Source organism: Pseudorasbora parva, chromosome 6 (genome assembly GCF_024679245.1).
Source record: "Pseudorasbora parva isolate DD20220531a chromosome 6, ASM2467924v1, whole genome shotgun sequence".
NCBI lineage: Eukaryota > Metazoa > Chordata > Actinopteri > Cypriniformes > Gobionidae > Pseudorasbora > Pseudorasbora parva.
In genome coordinates this window covers 9,028,295-9,048,232 of record NC_090177.1, presented here as the reverse complement: position 1 = coordinate 9,048,232, position 19,938 = coordinate 9,028,295, and the positions used below count along the sequence as shown (strand labels likewise).

Genomic DNA, 19,938 nt, shown 5'->3' with positions numbered 1-19,938 from the left:
CTGGTCCCCAGCTCTGCCTGCAAGTTCCTGGCCTCATGGAAAGGACCATATACAGTACTGGAAAGAATGGGACCAGTAACATACCGGCTGAGACAACCTGGACGACGGCAGACAGAGCAACTCTATCATATCAACCTCCTGAAGAAGTGGGTGGGGACCCGGGACCAGCTGGCGGCTTTGAGTCTCACCGACCCCGTGGTTGTGGACGTCAACCCTCACCTTTCGGCTGCCCAGAAGACGGAGCTGCAGCACCTGGTCAGTCAGTTCCAGGATGTGTTCTCTTCCCAACCCGGGCAGACCAGCGTGATCCAGCATAACATCAAGACCCCCCCCAGGAGTCATCGTCAGGCAACGGCCCTACCGCGTCCCGGAAGCTCGTCGGCAGGCTATTGAGGATGAGATCCAACAAATGCTAAAGTTGGGGGTAATTGAACCATCCCGGAGTCCGTGGTCCAGCCCCATTGTGATGGTCCCAAAGCCGGATGGCACCCTCCGCTTTTGTAATGACTTCCGCCGCCTGAACGAAGTCTCCGAATTCGACGGGTACCCCATGCCTCGGGTCGACGAGCTGCTGGACCGCCTCGGAAGGGCCCGGTACATCAGCACCCTAGACCTCACCAAGGGCTATTGGCAGGTACCCCTATCTGAAACGGCTAAGCCGAAGACTGCTTTCTCAACCCCCAGTGGCCACTGGCAGTACCGGACCCTTCCCTTTGGCCTGCACGGGGCCCCCGCAACATTCCAGAGAATGATGGACATCATCCTGCGGCCCCACCAGGCGTACGCAGCCGCCTACCTAGATGACGTGGTGATCCACTCCGAGGCATGGGAGGAACATCTGGATCGTCTGCGGAGGGTGCTCTCGGAGCTCCGGCGGGCTGGACTCACCGCCAACCCCCGCAAATGCCACCTAGCCCTCTCCGAGGCCAAGTACCTGGGCTTCCAAGTCGGCCGAGGCCTCATACGGCCGCAGGAAAAGAAAGTAGAGGCCATCCACTCTGCCCCGAGACCCCAGACGAAGACCCAGGTACGAGCCTTCTTGGGGTTGGCGGGGTATTACCGATGTTTTATCCCCAACTTCTCCTCTTTAGCCGCCCCCCTGACAGACCTGACCAGGAAGGGGCAGCCGGAGAAAGTATGCTGGACCCCATCGCTTGAGGAGGCCTTTGCCCAAGTCAAAGCAGCGCTGACGTCCTCGCCCGTACTCCGTGCTCCAGACTTCAGCGGCCCCTTCCTGCTGCAGACGGATGCCTCCGACACAGGACTGGGAGCCGTCCTGTCCCAAATCCAGGAAGGTGAGGAGCATCCGATCATTTACATCAGCAGGAAGCTGTCCCCGGCCGAGAGGAAGTACGCCACCGTGGAGAAAGAAGCCCTGGCCATCAAGTGGGCAGTCCTGGAGCTCCGGTACTACCTCCTAGGCCGCAAGTTTACCCTGGTCACAGACCACGCGCCCCTACAGTGGATGGCCCGCGCCAAAGACACCAACGCCAGGGTGACCCGCTGGTTCCTAGCGCTCCAGGACTTCCACTTTGAGGTACAACATCGGGCCGGGGCTGCCAACGCGAACGCCGATGGCCTCTCACGGATCTGGACAGCGTATGCAGGTCTGTCAGGGGTCATTCCCCACCCTCCCCTTACATCACCCCTGCTGTCTCCTTTTGTTCACAGGACCAGAGCGACGCTTAGGGGGGGGGAATGTGACGAGCATCCTCGGAAGAATCAGCGTCGCCCTGGTAACCAACACAAAACACCTGCACCTCCTCATCGCCGGCTGATCGGTCACAGCTGCTCCCAATCAGCCCACAGCCACATAAGCAGCACAGACTGAGCAGATGGGAAGACTGAGGTCTTGAGCCGACAAAACGCTGGTCTAACCTTTGTTTCTCTGTTCTCCCCAGAAAGCAGCGAGTGACCGACAGCCCACCCCTTTGGAGCACGTCTGGGTCCCCCACTTTTGGTTGGATTGAGCACTGAAGAGCACTTAAAGCACCAGCCACCACGCACCGGATTCCCTTCCTTCACCAGTTTGATTTCACTGTAAATAAATCTACCCTCCGGGGCCACTTTTCACGAAGCCTGCCTTGTCGAGTGGTTCTTCACCCCGTGACAATATATATATATATATATATATATATATATATATATATATATATACACAAGCCGTTTCTACAGTAAGGAGTGGGAGAGTGAACCGGTCTGGGCTGGTTTTGTTGAGCTTTGAGCCCTGCACAATCCTATGACACACTCCTGCAGTCATTAAAATAGATTTAATGACTTATGTTTAATACTTTAATTTAGCTTTGTTTGTAATGTCCAAGTAGTTATATTTCATTTAGTTTCTTTATTAAAGTTAATTTAGAAAAATGTTTGGATAATTTGTTTGTTTGTAAAAAAAATTTAAAGTGACAACCAAGTCAGCGGCCGACAGTGGGTATGAGGTTAGGGGAGTAAAAAAAGTCAGGGCCCGTAGTGCTCTAAATCGTCGTCAATCTGGCAACACTGATCACACATGTAGCCTACATTTACATTCCAATAAAGGTTATTGATAACATTACTTATAGGCAACTAGTGCAACTTACAGCCCCTGTGGTGTGGCCTAAGCTTTTGTCTTTAATGGCATTTTTTTCCTTTCATTACTTTTCCTTTTATACTTTAAGTAGTTTTGAAACTAGTACGTTTACACTTTTACTTAAGTAAAAAGCTTGAGTTGATACTTCAACTTCTACAGAAGTATTTTTAAACCCTAGTATCTATACTTCCACTTGAGTAATGAATGCGAGTACTTTTGACACCTCTGGTTCCATTAACATCTGCATAAAAATGTATATTTTTTAGAATGTGTAAAAAGGCTTTAAATGTCCCGTTCTTCGCGATTCCATCTTTCAAACTTTAGTTTGTCACGTTACACTAAAGAAACTAAGGTGAGAACTCAATTGCAGAGAAATGTGAATTTATTAAACATAAAATAAACAACACAAAACAAAACCCACGAGGGGGCAAAACAACTGGTTCCAAAAACATAAACTCAAACCACACCAAAACAGGGAACCAGGATACGTAGACATAACACGGATTCCACAAAGACTGACAAACACAAGGAGCTTATAAGAAATTAAGAGGGAACAGGTGGGAGAAATGAAACTCTAATCAGATAAAAGGGGGGGGGGGGAATCAGACAATGACAGAAGCACAAAGACCATACTGACAAAACCCACATGTGCACACAAGACAGGACAGGCATGTGACATAGTTAGTGTGAAATGTCGCTGTTACAGCATAAATAATACCTGTAAAATTATAAAGCTCAAAGTTCAATGCCAAGCGAGCAGTGGCGATTTCTTTAAGACTGCAAGGGAAGCTCGGCTTCCCTTATAATGTCACAAAATTAATGGTCAAATATGTACTATTATTTTAACATTGTATTGACTAAAAATGCGTTAGAAAACGTTCATCTCAAAGACGAGTTTGTTCAGAATCAGTTACATATAGCAGGTCGGCTGACTCGATTTCCTTCTCATACATTCCCGCACAGCGTCACAGTGCATTTCTCTATTGAAGCCCAGCGTCCATTGACTTCAATGGGGCTGCTTTGAACGGTTTTTTTCAGCGCTTCGAAACTAGACGGTCATTGGATAAACGCTGCGATTATGTCCCGCCCACGGACGCTCAGCGTCTCTGGGGGTGAATGGGGAGTGGGCTGGCCCGGACTCCGAGCTTCTGCGTGATGATTGGAGGGTCTGCATCTCCTTTTGACTGACAGCGATTCTGTACTATAAGGAATCACTGAAGCTATTCGCGCTCAGTCCCATCGCGAATTTCTCAAGTTCAGTCGAAATAAAAACTGCTGCAACCTATTTCTTTGATATTTGCTTGGCGAAATTGCTTCATTTTCATCATACATTTCACACAATTATACACCACATTCCTTGTTTCAGTTTTACAGAGTTTAATATTTGTTTAGATCGTTCATTCATTCACAGGGTAAAAAAACATTTTCTTGAAAAGGAAAGTAGGGCAGAATTTACTTTTAAATAAATAAGACAATTGGCCGAAAATGAGCTTCCCCTCTCTGGCAGACCAGTAGCCGCCACTGCAAGCGAGATATTTTATTTAACAGAAGTTTCCTTTCAAAGTCTACAGCGAACGGTCGGTTTGGACTACAGCAGGAAGTGCAGGGATGTAATGACGTCACTAGAACCGTTTGTTGACTAAAGCTCCGCCCACAAAAACACGCAAAATAGGGGGCGTGGTCTTGTTGCTCTCGCCCGTGGAGAAGAGCGCGCATTCAGCGCTTGCATCTCCCCGTTATGGTAAGAGGCGGGACCTTTCCGGGCAAAGTGCGCTAAGCTGCTGTCCAATCACAACACGGCAAGCGCTGGCCCAATCAGAACGTGTTTCTGAAGGAGGGACTTCATAGAACAAGGAAATCATCAGGCCGTTTTTAGGACAGAGGAAACAGCGCTGTACAGATAAGTCAATTGTGTGAAAAATACTGTGTTTTTTTACACGCGAAACATGAACTCATGTTATATTGCACACTGTAAACATAATCAAAGCTTCGAAAACAAGCAAAGAATGGGACTTTTAAAGCTAAACTGTGTAAATTTTTTAGTTTATTCTTAGCTAAAAACACTTAGTTCTTTCAAAAATAGATGTGCTCATTAATGTATATTTACTTCTTTCAAGTAATAAAGTATTCTCTTAAGTTTATAATATGCCATTGAAAACACATACGGGTGAGGGGTTTGAATGCCGGTCGCCATGTTGTCCCTCCATCTTGAAGGTACATTAGCCAAAGAAGGACATACCCGTAAATTCAAGCTTCGCTTTTCGCATTTTAACACTCGATGGCAGTCATTGATGAGGTCGAACTGGAAGCCATGTTAATCTTGGACTAAATCGGCCACCGTAGGAGTTAAAACGAAATCGGAATTGAGAGGAACAGAAACTAATATTCACTGAATGGTCATATACCTTTTCACCGCTAGATGGGGGAAAATATCACACAGTGTAGCTTTAAAGGGATCCCATGGTGTTGAGACTTGTATGGCTTAATATAACATAAATGATGTCTCTTACTGAATTATGTAGTAAAAAACCCATGAAAGATCTACGTTATTTAAAAAAATCGATTTTATATTTGGACCATGGGCGGCGCCATTTTGTTTGCGTTCTAGGTTGATGACGTAGAATGGTTGCACATCTCAATCAGCTGGCGTTACCCGTAGCTATTTTTACCACAACGCAACTCGAAAATTGTTTCAGAGTTAAACAAAACCAATGAATTGCTTTGTAATTGTACTTAAAACACACTCAAACATACATGTGCACACAAACTCACCTACACAAGTCACAAACAGATCGGCGGGCGCGCACACACACCTGACAGGCGTTGTCTCAATCGAGATGTTGGGCTGCTCAGTCTCCACGACAGGGGCTGAATCCGAAATCGACCCCCTATACCCTGAAATAGGGCATTATTTGAAGGGACGGCCATTTGTAGTGTTGTCCGACACCATAGTGGTCATGTTCAAGTGCAGTCATTCAGTCTCACGTTGCACCGCAATAACGAGTGTACAGCCGATTTACAAAGTTTATCGATTTACTGAGTTTGTGTGCACAGTTATGTTTGAGTGTGTTTTAAGTACAATTACAAAGCAATTCATTGGTTTTGTTTAACTCTGAAACAATTTTCGAGTTGCGTTGTGGTAAAAATAGCTACGGGTAACGCCAGCTGATTGAGGAAGCCCATGGTCCAAATATAAAATCGATTTTTAAAATAACGTAGATCTTTCATGGGTTTTCTACTACATAATTCAGTAAGAGACATAATTTATGTTATATTAAGCCATACAAGTCTCAACACCATGGGATCCCTTTAAACAGTCAGTAAACATTTCGAAAAACAACAGCAATACATTCTTAGAACAGATTTTTACAACAATTCCTATATTCGTTTTTAACTAATCCTAAACTGAACTCCTACAACAAATACAGAACGCACAGTGTTAAAACACAAAACGTGGTTGTTTAATGCATTAATCCAACCCTGGTTTCACCATAAAAGGCTTCAATTAAGATGTATTTCCTCCCTCCTCATGTGACATTCACACGTTTAACTAGGGAGGCATTCACGCGCTCTCGCTAACACCTACAGATGTGGTCTCCACACTTCCTCTGAAGCTGACCGCACCATCAGTGTAAAGTCTTAATGATCTAAACCTAGCAGTGTCACTTCTGGCTTAGTAATTGTACGTTAGAGCGTAAAGCGCACACAGGCTATGTATATATCTCCAGCCCAACCCGCTAATTAGCTGAGGCATGTTTGCTTTCCTTCTGTCTCCTAACGATGCCTAAGACGAGAAAAAAAGCCATCTGTCTTGTCTACTAACAGTCACCAACGATTATATGAAGAGAGAAAAGCTGCTCCACTCCAATTGCCTTTCATTTTAAGAAATACGCTTAACTCTTCATGAATATGGTCTCATAACACTTTTTGTATATAACACATTTGTCTTGTTTTTCATTAAAAAACATCTAAACAAACTTTAAAACAAGATATGTTTATTTGTGAAGCAAGATTGTGTAAGATATTAGGAGATATTTGAGATTTGAGAAAATGTTATGCTGTATACGGTAACACCATATTATGACTATGGTAACCATTTTGCAAAGTTTCTAGAAACTTTCCAGGATATTTGGAAACTTTCCAGGATTTTTGGTAATTCTTTGAATTTACATTTTTTGGGGAAATGTAAATTCAATGTACATTTTTTTTTCTTGCAGTTTTTAGTAAATTTGCCTTAAAATGTTCAGCCCATTTGCAACCCTATTCAGAATCTTGGTGTATATCAAAGTACAATAACAGTATATATATATATATATATATCCTCCTGGGACCCAGTAATAGACTTTTGTCCACTGTAGTGGACATTATATTTTAGTGAGTTTCTGTGACATCACACACGTCACAGTTTTGAGTCAGGATGTCCTTTATAGAGCACATTCAGGGCTTTGCAAAGATACCAAATGTTTGGAGGTGTCACCAGGACAACAACAACTTCTTGGTCTTTAAAAATGGCTGACATTAATGTTTAGCACTCTTATGGAAATATGATCATATTTTGTAATTATAATTTAAATCTGATTAATTTTCTAATTGTTTGTTATAAATCAACATCTCAGGAAAATGCTATGGGGTTTCTAAACTAAATATGACTGTTTGTTACAAAACAGGGCATTGATTTCATAAATGTCCACTGTAGAGGACACCGGGACTTAAATCATGTTTATCAGGCATTTTGGAGACACAACAAGTAAATAGAAAAATAAATTACATAACAATATTCCTATGAAATATTACATATTATTTTGAAAATGTCGCCAATTATTACTCCCCTTATTAGACTTCTTTTTTTCATTACATGTTGCACCAAGAACACAATAATATGCAAATTAGATGCAATATATCGATACATTGTATTGAATGGGAAAATCCAAGTATGGTCATTTTACCCACATATTGCATAAAGTAAGATGGTATGTCAAAGCATTCAGTTATATCTTTTATAACATAGCTCAGAATCATCTTTTAAAAAAGTTTGTTTTAAAAAAATCCTGAAACTTAAAAATGTATTCGTGAATTAAAAATAAATCCCATTGTTTTTGCCTATACATGCAATATCATTTCATTAAAAAAATTTAACAACTGAGTCCTGGTGTCAACTACAGAGGACATATCATAAAATATGAATATAATATAATTTTCCAAAAAAATAATCTGTCCATTTGTTTCTTATGCTCTAAACAATCCAATGACATGAAAAAATACAAAATTCAAAAAACTTTTTTTTTCTGGGTCCCAGGAGGATATATATATATATATATATATATATATGCTTAATAAGCCATGGCAACATATTCCATATACTTAAAGGTGCTATATGCATTTTTATTTTTTACTAAAGCATAAAAGTGCCATAACGTGTGCAGATATTTAGGAAAATCCTAAATTCAATTGTTTCTCCGCTACAGCCACAGCCAGTTATTCCACTTCAAAATGAGCGTTCGGAGTGGAAGTCTGTTTTTGTTTTGCTCGTGTGATTCTGCCCACTGCCAATTTCCCCAAAAGTATTTCGACACCCGGGTTCAAATGAAAAACTTAGCTGGCATAATCAATAACAGGGGTCAGCCCATATGTTGCCAAGGATACGTTGTTCTGATTGGCAGATGTGTTAGAAAAGGGACTTTTATTTTGACGGCACGGCAAACCTTTATTTACAAGATTACTGAGAGCCCTGTTATAGTGTTTACTTATTTCATTCATATATTTTTCATATATTCAACATATTACTTTATTTGTGAAAAATACTGTAATAGAACTGCAGAAACAAGGAGTTACCATCTTAAGTATAAGCGTGTTTTTTTTTGTTTTTTAAGTGTATTTATTTTGTCGACCATTAGTCAGTATAGTGGAATAAAAGCAACACCTTCAAATTCAAAAGAACAGCGCAGGATATATCTGAGGTCATTTTATGTTACAATGTTTGTTGCCTGGCATTAGCTTATCTCCATTAATATTTCTCAGCGCTTATTGTTTTTCCTATATCCATTTTTTTTTCCAAATATCCTTGAAAAGGAGGTTTGACTCAGCGGTTAACTTCTCCACAACGTTGACGTCCATTTTAAATACACAAGCCCTTAAATTCGAACGGATAATGATTGGCTGACAGTGTATACACTGTAAAAAAATTTGGTTGGTTTTTGTTGGTTCAACTTAAAAAAGTAAGTAACCTGGTTGCCTTAAAATTGTGAGTTTATTGAAATTAAAACTTTGAGTTGATACAATGAAGGAAATTAGTTTAATAAATAGAAACTCAAAATATTATTGTATCTGAACCACATAAAAAAATTGATATATCATGAAAATAGCACAATTTGGCATGTTTCACTGCGTCATCAGAAATAAAACACACACAATTACCCAATATGCTTACAAAATCTTTTAATAATATTTTAATAAAGGTTGTCGAATCTTAAAAATTTTTCATTGTATTAACTCAAAATTTTAATTTCAATGAACTCAAAATTTTAAGGCAACCAGGTAACTTTTTTTCTAAATAATTTTAGTGTATTTTTCAACAGATGGAAGAAAAAAATAGTTCTGAAAGCGATCCCAACAATATTGTTCAATGTAAAAAATAAAAAAAAACTTTTTTTACATTGCTTTAAACCATGAAAAATAATTTGAGCATAACATGTTTCTTATAGAAGATTCAACAGGTGAGTTTAATGTCATTTAAGTTGAAATGACTTAAACATCCAAGTTGATTGGACTTAATTTAAGGGAGCAACTTTTTTTTTTCACACAGTATTCCTCTATATCGTCATCATTATAGCTGTGATGTGGACTGAACTATATATTTATCATTATCTTTATAGTTATCATTCTTGATGTGAACAGGCCTTAAGGTTCGTCTCTTTTCATTGTCAATTGCGCTCCTGTTCCTGTTGCGTGTTATCAATTGGTAAAAATTCTCACAGTAGCAGAAGGCTTGTGCTTTTTTGGTTTTGCACACTTAGACACATGAACAGTAAGCATATTTCGCCATGTGGCCAACTATAAACGCTTTAACTTCTGCCTCGAAAATACACACTCCACTTTGGGATAAAAATGGAATATTGAGAGGAGAAAAAGTAAAAGAAAGACACTGGTGAGACTTTCTGGATTGTGGGTTAAACGGGGAGAAAGTGAGGGATTTGCGAAAAAAGACAGACATTTTTAAAACCTTTAAAAAACAAGAGAGAAAACAACTGCCTAGATGCATTAAACATAAAATCCCCCCAAACATCTACATCCACAAAATAAACACTAAAACTTCACCAAAGCCACAATAAAACAACTATGAAATACCTTATAACAACCAACAAAGCCTCATTTCACCAAAACAGAGACACAATGTTGCAAATGTCACAGTGGGAATTTGTTTTGCTCAAAGGATTTTCTGTCATCGCTCAGGATGGAATAGTTGTTGAAATAGTTGTCCAACTGATAGCTCAGATAAGTTGTTTTGCGGGAACTTGATTATAAAATGTTTGAAGATGACAGTGAAATTAATTTTGATTGCAGATTTTAAAGCTCAGCCAATCCCAGCATAATTTGAGACATTAAAATCTCCTGTGAAACCAAGAGGCGTGTGAGAAGGGGTATTTTTCCTCAGGAGAAACATCTAAGAAGCAGGAGGCGTCAATCATCATCCCCCATCCAATCTCATGGCAGTCTGCGAGAAACCACTGAAACATCACTGAGATCTCAGGGTTGTTTTATGCCCAAATGCATGCTCATAACATTTGTTTTTGGGAGAATGTGATATGCCAAGTTCACAATTAAATAGATTTTGGTATCTGAGCACAGTTTGAGACATTAAAATGTCCTCTAAAACCTTAGGAGACACATTTGAGGGCATTTTCCTCAAGGGAGATTCATGAAACTCAAAAGTCTTCATTTTCTCCATCCAATCTCATGGCAGTCTGCGAGAAACCACTGAAACATTACTGAGATCTCAGGGTTGTTTTATGCCCAAATGCATGCTCATGTAATTTACTTTTTGGGATAATTTGATAATAAACATTTGAAGTTCATGTTGCAATTACTTTTAATTCTAGATATTGGTGTATGGGTAAAGATTGAGATGTTTAAATGTTTTTGGAGAATTTGATTATATACTTTTGAAGTCACTTTTGATTTTGGTGTCTGACCGCAGTTTGAAAATTTTTGAATAAGTTTGAAACATTTAAATTGAAACCCTTTAGAAGAAACATTTAAGGGCTTTTTCCTCAAGGGAAACACCTGAGAATCAGGGAAAAGTCTCAATGTTCTCGATTCAGTCTCATGTAATCTAGGAGAAACGAAGACATTACTGAGATCATTTATGTCCAATTGCATGCTCAGATCATTTGATTTTGGGATATGATTTGATGATAAACCTTTGAAGTTCACATTTTTAAATTACAAACCCGATTTCTAAAAAGTTGGGACACTGTACAAACTGTGAATAAAAACAGAACGCAATGATGTGAAAGGTTTAAATGTCAATATTTATTCAGAATACAACATAAATGACATATCAAATGTTTAAACTGAGAACATTTATAATTTTAAGGGAAAAATAAGCTGATTTTAAATTTCATGGCATCAACACATCTAAAAAAATTGGGACAAGGCCATGTTTACCACTGCGTGGCATCCCCTCTTCTTTTTATAACAGTCTGCAAATGTCTCGAGACTGAGGAGACAAGCTGCTCAAGTTTAGGAATAGGAATGTTGTCCCATTCTTGTCAAATACAGGCTTCTAGTTGCTCAACTGTCTTAGGTCTTCTTTGTCGCATCTTCCTCTTTATGATGCGCCAAATGTTTTCTATGGGTGAAAGATCTGGACTGCAGGCTGGCCATTTCAGTACCCGGATCCTTCTTCTACACAGACATGATGTTGTAATTGATGCAGTGTGTCGTCTGGCATTGTCTTGTTGGAAAATGCAAGGTCTTCCCTGAAAGAGACGATGTCTGGATTGGAGCATATGTTGTTCTAGAACTTGGATATACCTTTCAGCATTGATGGTGACTTTCCAGATGTGTAAGCTGCCCATGCCACACACACTCATGCAACCCCATACCATCAGAGATGCAGACTTCTGAACTGAGCGCTGATAACAACTTGGGTTGTCTTTGTCCTCTTTAGTCCGGATGGCATGGCATCCCAGTTTTCCAGGAAGAACTTCAAATTTTGATTCGTCACAGAATAGTTTTCCACTTTGCAACAGTCCATTTTAAATGAGCCTTGACCCAGAGAAAATACCTGCGCTTCTGGATTATGTTTAAATATGGCTTCTTTTTAACCTATAGAGTTTTAGCTGGCAACGGCAAAGGCGAATGGCACGGTGGATGATCACGGGCGTCCAGTATGGTTTTCTGGCCTTCACCCTTACACACATAGATTATTCCAGATTCTCTGAATCTTTGGATGATATTATGCACTGTAGATGATGATAACTTCAAACTCTTTGAAGTTTTTCTCTGTGAAACTCCTTTCTGATATTGCTCCACTATTTTTCGCCGCAGCATTGGGGGAATTGGTGATCCTCTGCCCATCTTGACTTCTGAGAGACGCTGCCACTCTAAGAGACTCTTTTTATAACCGATCATGTTTCCAATTGACCTACTGAGTTGCAAATTCGTCCTCCAGCTTCTCCTTATGTGTAAATTTAACTTTTCCAGCCACGTAATGCTACCTGTCCTTACTTTTTTTGGAATGTGTCGCTCGCATGAAATCCAAAATGAGCCAATATTTAAAAATTACATTTCAAAATGTCTCACTTTCAACATTTTATTATATCTATATTCTATTGTAAAAAAGTATAAGTTTATGAGATTGGTAAATCTTGAAAAGCATGAAACTTTGGCAAAAGTCTTAATTTTCTCCATTCAATCTCACAGCAGTCAAGGAGAAACCAACTGAGAGCTAGGTGTTTTTTGTTTGATTTTTATGTCCAAATGCATGTTCATTTGTTTTTCTGCGAATTTGATGAGAAACTTTTGAAGTTCACATTGAAATTACTTTGATTATACATTTTGGTGTCTGAGCACAGTTTGAGACAATAACAATGTCCTCTGAAACCCTTTAGGAGACACATTTGAGGGAATTTTCCTCAAGGGAAAGCTCATGGCAGTCTAGGAAAAACAATCAAGACATTACTGAGATGTCAGTGATGTTTAAATGCAACCTCGTATAATTTGTTTTTGGAAGAACTATATGTTAAACTTTTTAAATTTACAATAAAATTACTTTATAATAATGTTGCTGTCTGAGCATGGTTTGAGGCATTAAGATTTTCTTAGGAAAATCTTTGAAAAAGAGACGCGTGAGGTTTTTTTTCCTCAAGAGAAACATCTGAGAATCAGGAAACTTTGACAAAAGTCTCTTTTTTTCTACATTCAACCTTTTGGTAATCTAGGAGAAACAACTGAGACATTACTGAGATCTCAGTGTTAGTTTTTCCCCCAAATGTATATTCAGGACACTAAAATGTCCTCTGAAACCCTTTAGGAGACACATTTGAGGGCTCTTTTAACTTGAAGCACAAAACTTTGCATGCTCACATAATTATTTATTTTTTGGGAGAATTTGATGATAAACATTTTAAATTCACAATAAAATGACTTAATTATAAAATGTTAGTGTCTGAGCACAATTTGAAACAGTAGAATGTTCTTTGAAAATCTTGAAAATTGTATTTTTCCTCAAGAGGAACCATGAAATTAAATTAGTTCTCAATTTAATCTGGCAGTCTAGAAGCAACATAGATAATAAAGAGATCTAATTCACTATTTCTCTGTGACATGGTTGCTCTATATATGCTCTTAATCGAAGCGCCGCAAGATCATCTGTCCCCGCCTCTGACAAGGCCATTGCTCCAGACTCACAAAAGAATACTCCAACTTCATTGAGTGAAAGGCAACACAAAGCAAACAAACCCCCAAACCGCTGTCACGCCACCCCTCCCCGGCAGGCCTCCTGCTCTCCCCTCCTTCTCGGGCTCCTGCTATTCAAGGGAAATGTGTATTTCCCACACTGGAGTTGTCCAGCAGGGTCTGCTTGGCAGGGGTTTTGCCTCGGGGTGAACGGGGAGACGGACTAGAGGTTACATCAACACACATACCGCTGCGGCATGTCACATCCTCACCGCCGGTTGCCTTGGCGCTGTTAGCCAGCAGCTTCGGGCCAGAAAGGCTCAGAAGTGGTGGACAGAGAAGTGGTCCTCCTGCACCTCAAGAATATGAGGATTTTTTTTATTCATCAAGTCTGCTGCACATGGGGTTTTAAAAGCCTATTCATCCCATTTACTCTGAATTATGATCCTTGCAATGAATTATGATCATCCTACAGTGCTGGTAGGAGAAGGACAGACTGAAACATCTGCGTTTAATAAATACCGACCTGACAAACGGCACACTTTAATCACTCAATGTCTGTTTTTTTATGTCACTGATGCGTTTGACAATCAAAACTGGTCCCAACAAAAGAAGAAAAGAAATGGTGACTTTCAAGTTGTATCAGTTGTTTCAAAGTTGTATCTGATAAATATTTAATGGATCTGGAATAGTGAATGAATGAACCAGCCAGTGAATGAAAGTGTGTCAGAGCAACGTAGAGAGGATAGAGCAAACAGATGAATGAAAGAGCAACAGTAAATGCACAACTGAACGAAATTAAGAAAGAAAGAACAAAGGGAAAAGAACCGATAGATAGAAATTCAACATTTTTACAGTGTGGATAAATAAAGCAGAGCAAAAGTGAATTTAGGGGACAACCGAGTTACTAAAAAAAAAATACAGAACTAAGAGAAAAAAGGGGGGATAAAAAGAGCGACTGCTGTACATTTTCTCTCTCTATTACGGCGCGTTTCAGTGCATCATCACAAACTCAACAGCTCTGCCGTGACATCTGGAGCACAAAACTCAAAAAGCAGAACAACTTTGAATGTACGACACCAAGCCTTTGTCACGATTCTCGCTCTGCAACATCATCTCGAACACATACACACACACACACACACACACACGCAGGGCTGACCTGACCGTCTAGCGGTGACAAACAGGTGCAGGACATTAGGCCCGACGCTGCCACCTTCCCCTGTAAGATGTGTGTAAATCCTTGTTGTGGAAAATGAAAGAGTGAAAGCAGTTCTAATTACAAAATGTAAATATTGAGTTTTCCCACAATGGGAAGCAGACCACCCAAGATGCACAACAACCCCCAGCCCGCTCCCTCCCTCTCTTTTCTCTCCGTCGTCCACACGGCCTGTCAGCGCGACGGGAAGCCTTTTGAGCATCTCCGAACGTAAATGCACACATACCAGACATGCACATACTCACACGAGCGGCCGCTGACATCGTTGCGTCACGCTTGCGTAACAGTCCATTAGCCGGGACCTCAACAAATCGAATTCCTCATGCAGTCCTCGTGCGGGGGCATGAGGTTTAGTGCGTGCTTTCAGGCTCTGAAGCATGATCAGGTCTCAGGTGAATGTCAAATACTTGACTTTATGGTGCTAAATACCTTTAAATGGCCTCCCTGACACTGTTTTCCAGCTCTCGGCCACATATGGAACTGTGCAACATGTGGTCGGTACGGATCGAGCCCCAGGAGTCGCCATTTGTTGACGTTTGTTTGTACGGGGAGCATGTCGGTGAGTGATGGGGAACGGAGGTGAATGAGTGCTCAGCTGGGATCTAGATCTCCTCAATCTGATGTCGAGATGTCTTTATTCTGAGAGGGTTCTGGAGACCCTTAAAATCACTTAATGTCAGAGCTATTCTGTCACACACTTAAAAATAAAGGTTCCAAGAGAACGTTTTCACAGCGATGTCGTAGAAGAACCATTCTGGGATCCTTTCAGTGAACAGTTCTCCAAAGAACCATTTTTAAAATAAAACAGTCACTTCGTTGTCATTGATGGTTCCATGAAGAACCTTTAACTTTCATGAAAATCTTCATTGCACAAAAGGTTCTTTAGATTGAAATGTCGTCATTTACTCACCTTCATGTCTAAACCTGTATGAGAAGATAATTTGAAGAATGTCAGTGACCAAACAGTTGATGGCCCCCATTGACTTATAACAAAACCATCTCTTTGATGATCCATATTCTTCAAAATATCTTCTTTTGTGTTCAACAGAAGAAAGAAACTCATACACATTAAGAACAACTTGAGGGAGAGTAAACCATGACAGAATTTACATTTTTGGGTGAACTATCAAAAAGGTTAAAACGAAAAATGGTTCTTCTAGGCATCACTGTGGAAAAAACACCCCTCTTGAAACCTTTATTTTTAAGCGTATTTTTAAACCTTTCCATTGCACAAAAGATTCTTATAAAGGAAAAATGTTCATTGATTTTTAAAAAAAAAATTTTTTTAAATCTATCACTGAAAGGTTCTTTGGGGAACCATAACTTTTTCTTTTGGAACCTTAATTTGTAAGAATGTATACATTTTTATAAAGAAAATCTTTCACTATATTGAACCTGCAGTGGAAATGTTCCATGGATGTTAAATATTCTTAATGGAACCACTAACAAAGAGCATTTATTTTTAAGTCTAGACTCTTTTTTTTACTAACAAATATTGATGTAATTGGTTAGATTACGTCATTAACCTGCTCACAAACATGAAAACATATACATAACTAATGAAATCCATATCACTCCAGTCACATTTTGAATTCAAACAGATGGAGGAAATAAAAATGCCTGGCTGGATTTGAGTTTTATGAGCATCTGAAGTAATTTGTTTCACAATCTTTATGCTTTTGAAGCAACATAACTAATTCAATTTACATAGGGCACATTAAAAATTGCAATGGAACGGCTCTAGAGGTGCCCGTGTCATTTGTTCCTGCGACGCATGACCCTTTACAGGTGCGGATCTGCAGACGACGGCGACAAACCCCAGAAGTTCAGAAAACCCTGTGATTATTTGTTTATAATTATAACTTTTTAATGTTGGGCCCTGCCTTGTGGATTCGGGTGCTTTACATAAAACACACAGAGTGTGCTTTTTTAAGCAGTCCTAATATGACAAAATTTGACATCATGCATACCTATGCAATGAGCAAAAACGACTCTAAAAGATGGGCTTTGAAAGAGACTGGACTGGATCAACTAGCGAAGGCAAAGAAAAAGTATGCAGTTTGGTGCATCATTATTGCTGTCAAGGAGAAAATTGGAGAAAATCCACAGCTATAATTAACACCTGCACAGCATAAACAGTTCAAAGATGTTAAAAATCCCCGTTTAAGTCTACTTCAGAGCTGTGTTTGGGGAAAACCGTGTCCCATAAGTTGTTTTTACTTAGCACAAATCATCAAACAGTTCTTTACCCGGAGCAATTCCTCAGCCAAAAGGTACATATCATGTGGAGGGCGAGAGGGAAACTTACCTTGCGGGGTTTTGCTGGCAGAAACGCCGGCTGGCCGCTGGACAAAGGCGATCAGAGCGACGCTGAATAATCCAAAGCCAGCGCGCATCAGGACATACATGAACATCATGTTACACACCTTGAACCTTCAGACAGAGACTAATTCAACAGAAGCGCACAACTGCGAGACTTTGAGTCCAAGCGTGGATGAAGCTTTATTCCCGGCGCTGCTGTAAATATGAGAGAGAGAGAGAGTGTGTGTGTGTGTGTGCGTGCGTGTGTTTTATTTCTTGGTCTTGCGGAGACTGTGCGCGCGGAAATCAGGAGGAGGAACACGGTCGAGTTGAGCGCTCATGATCTTCAGTCCAGCAGGAGAGAGAGAGAGAGAGAGAGAGAGAGAGAGAGAGAGAGAGAGAGAGAGAGAGAGAGAGAGAGAGAGAGAGAGAGAGAGAGAGAGAGAGAGAGAGAGAGAGAGAGAGAGAGGGGAAGGGGGAGGAGAGATGCACAACAGCGCGTTGCTTACTTTCTCTCTTAATGGATCTGTATATTTAAATGTAAAGTTCCCCCAAAAAATAATGCAATAAAACAAATTAATAGACCATTTAATGCGTTTGCCAATTATTTCAAGCTAAGAACACAACAGAGCGTAAAACAAATAAATGCAGTGATTAGCATCTGGCTGCTATTTGGTGAGGCTCCATGAGAACATTAAAACTGCATTATATGCTAATGTCTAAAGGGCTGATATTGGTCTGGTTTATTGTGATGTGAATGAAACTTCAACGTAATGCATTAAAGGACAATCAAATTAAAGGATATTCTCGGTAACACTTTATTTTACTGTCCTAGGTACACATGAATTTAGCTTACTATAAATATGGCATGCAACTAATCTTAATATTATGTAAATGTATAGTTACACTGTAAAAAGGGCACCTTAAAAAAGAGTTACACTGTCATTGTTAGTGTAAGGTGTCATTGTTAGTGTACTTAAATTTTGAGTAATATTGATTAACTACATGTCTTTACTATAGGGTAAGGGTTTGTTGCATGTAATTATGCTCCACTGACTGTTATTGTTATGGTAAATACATGTAACATACACTCTAAAATATTCTGGGTAAAAAACAACCCAATGTTGGGTCAATTATGGACTAACCCAGCAATTGGGTTGTTTTAACCCAGCGATTGGGTTGCCTTAAGCAAATATTTAACCCAACCGCAGGGTTTAAACAACCCAATCGCTGGGTTAGTCCATATTTGACCCAACATTGGGTTAAAACAACCCAGCATTTTTTAGAGTGTTGTAACAAGGACTCTAAAATAAAGTGTAACCCTTTTAAGGAGATATAGTTACACGTTACTACATGTACTCACTAAAGTAATAACAGTAAATTATGTATAATTACAAGTAACTAAACCAAACCCTAACTCTATAGAAAGTACATGTTTTTAATGAATATACTCAGTACTTTTTAAGTATGTAACCACGTCACCTTAAAATATATTGTAGCCCTACTTTTTATTGTATTTATTTTTTTGGGTATTGCCTCAGCAAACTTAAAACACACTTTTCAGTTTCTTTTAATATCTATTTTAAGTTTCAAATGCCATGCTGTTGCCCTCGGCTTGAAAAGTTCAAATTTGGCGACTTGGCTTTACTAAAGCATGTGTCAATCATTCATAGAATGCATTCATATCATCTCTATTTCTGTATTTATTTACTTTTCTATAAATGGTTTATTTAAGATGCTATCTCTTAAATGCACATCCTGCCTTAAACATTCAATAACAAATTTGGGGGGGTAATGTTAAACCAGTGCAATTTGCTTTATCAATGTCTCCAAGTGCACAGACGAGTTTCTCTGTTTCTGACCTTGCAGGAATTCACAATTAGCAGCGGGACGGACTGCGGGTGAGTGGGGGGTTGCCATGGAAACGGCTTCCGTGGGGCAACAGAGGTCAGACACTCCGGGAGCCACGTGCAATTCATGGATTCTCTCTCATCTCACAGCAAACTTCTGAAACTGCATGCAGCAGGGACGCTTCGCATACTCTGGGGCACTTGAGTCACGTTGGGCAACTTATAATTGATATTCGGTTGCATATTTCGGCTTTAAGGCTGCGTCGATCTGTCTCCCAGATTCGCATCCTCAAGGCATTTGCTTTCGAGCTGCTCGTGCATCCCACATACTGAAAGATTGTAGGCCGCGAGAATAATCGTGTCAGAACAGGCCTGTTCAAACACAAATGATTCAGTGTTTTTGTGAGAAGACAATTAACCCCTGCAACAATTAAAAAAGCATGCCAGAGGTGTGACTTCATGCTAAAACTCCAATTGTTTTCACTACAAGCAGATGGAAAATGAAACTTCTGGATGGAAACTTAGCCACCCTTGTCTGAACGGTCCTTCACGACTTCAGACATCTGGTGTGATTATGGCTTGCTTTTACCTTTGGCCTTTCTGCGGTTTCTTAACAGGGAATTTACCACAGCTTTTGTCCTGGGGAACAAGTCATCATTATTCACACATCCAAACAAAGTGAATGAGATAGTTTTTTTTTTTTTGGAAGGACAACTGGTGTGTGTTCAATATTGCCAGATAATTGCATTCCTCTGGCTTTCACATTAACACAGGGTCACTCCTCCGTAGTGTTCATGGAATAACAGATTCCATGCTTTCATTAAACATTCTGCTCGAGCTTTCCCCAAACTTCCTCCTCCTGTCAAGCCCCAGTACAGTTCAACAAAGGCAGACGGAGGCAAGCTTCAGCCTGTCCCGCTCCATCATTACTGCACTCGCCGAAGTTACTGTTTAGTTTTTATATGCTTAGCCTTTTTCAAACGACCTGCTTCATGCTTGATTCGCATGACTTCACCTCTCTGAGCACTGTAATATTCTCGATGTGTGGCGTGCATTTGTCACAATGTGAGAACTGGGTCATGACACAAAGCTTTCAA

At 40.0% G+C, this 19,938-nt stretch overlaps 1 protein-coding gene across 4 annotated transcripts in view; it reads right to left on the bottom strand.

Annotated features, from left to right (window-relative positions):
• Window positions 1-17,340, bottom strand: part of scube3 (signal peptide, CUB domain, EGF-like 3) — a 208,840-nt gene extending 191,500 nt beyond the window's left edge. For all 4 annotated transcript variants that reach the window (XM_067445543.1, XM_067445545.1, XM_067445544.1 and 1 more), the window contains exon 1: window positions 16,999-17,340. In XM_067445543.1, the coding sequence (XP_067301644.1) occupies window positions 16,999-17,107 (109 nt within the window). In that variant the 5' untranslated portion in view covers window positions 17,108-17,340. The remainder of the gene's footprint in view (window positions 1-16,998) is intronic.
• Between the last annotated feature and the right edge of the window lie 2,598 nt (window positions 17,341-19,938).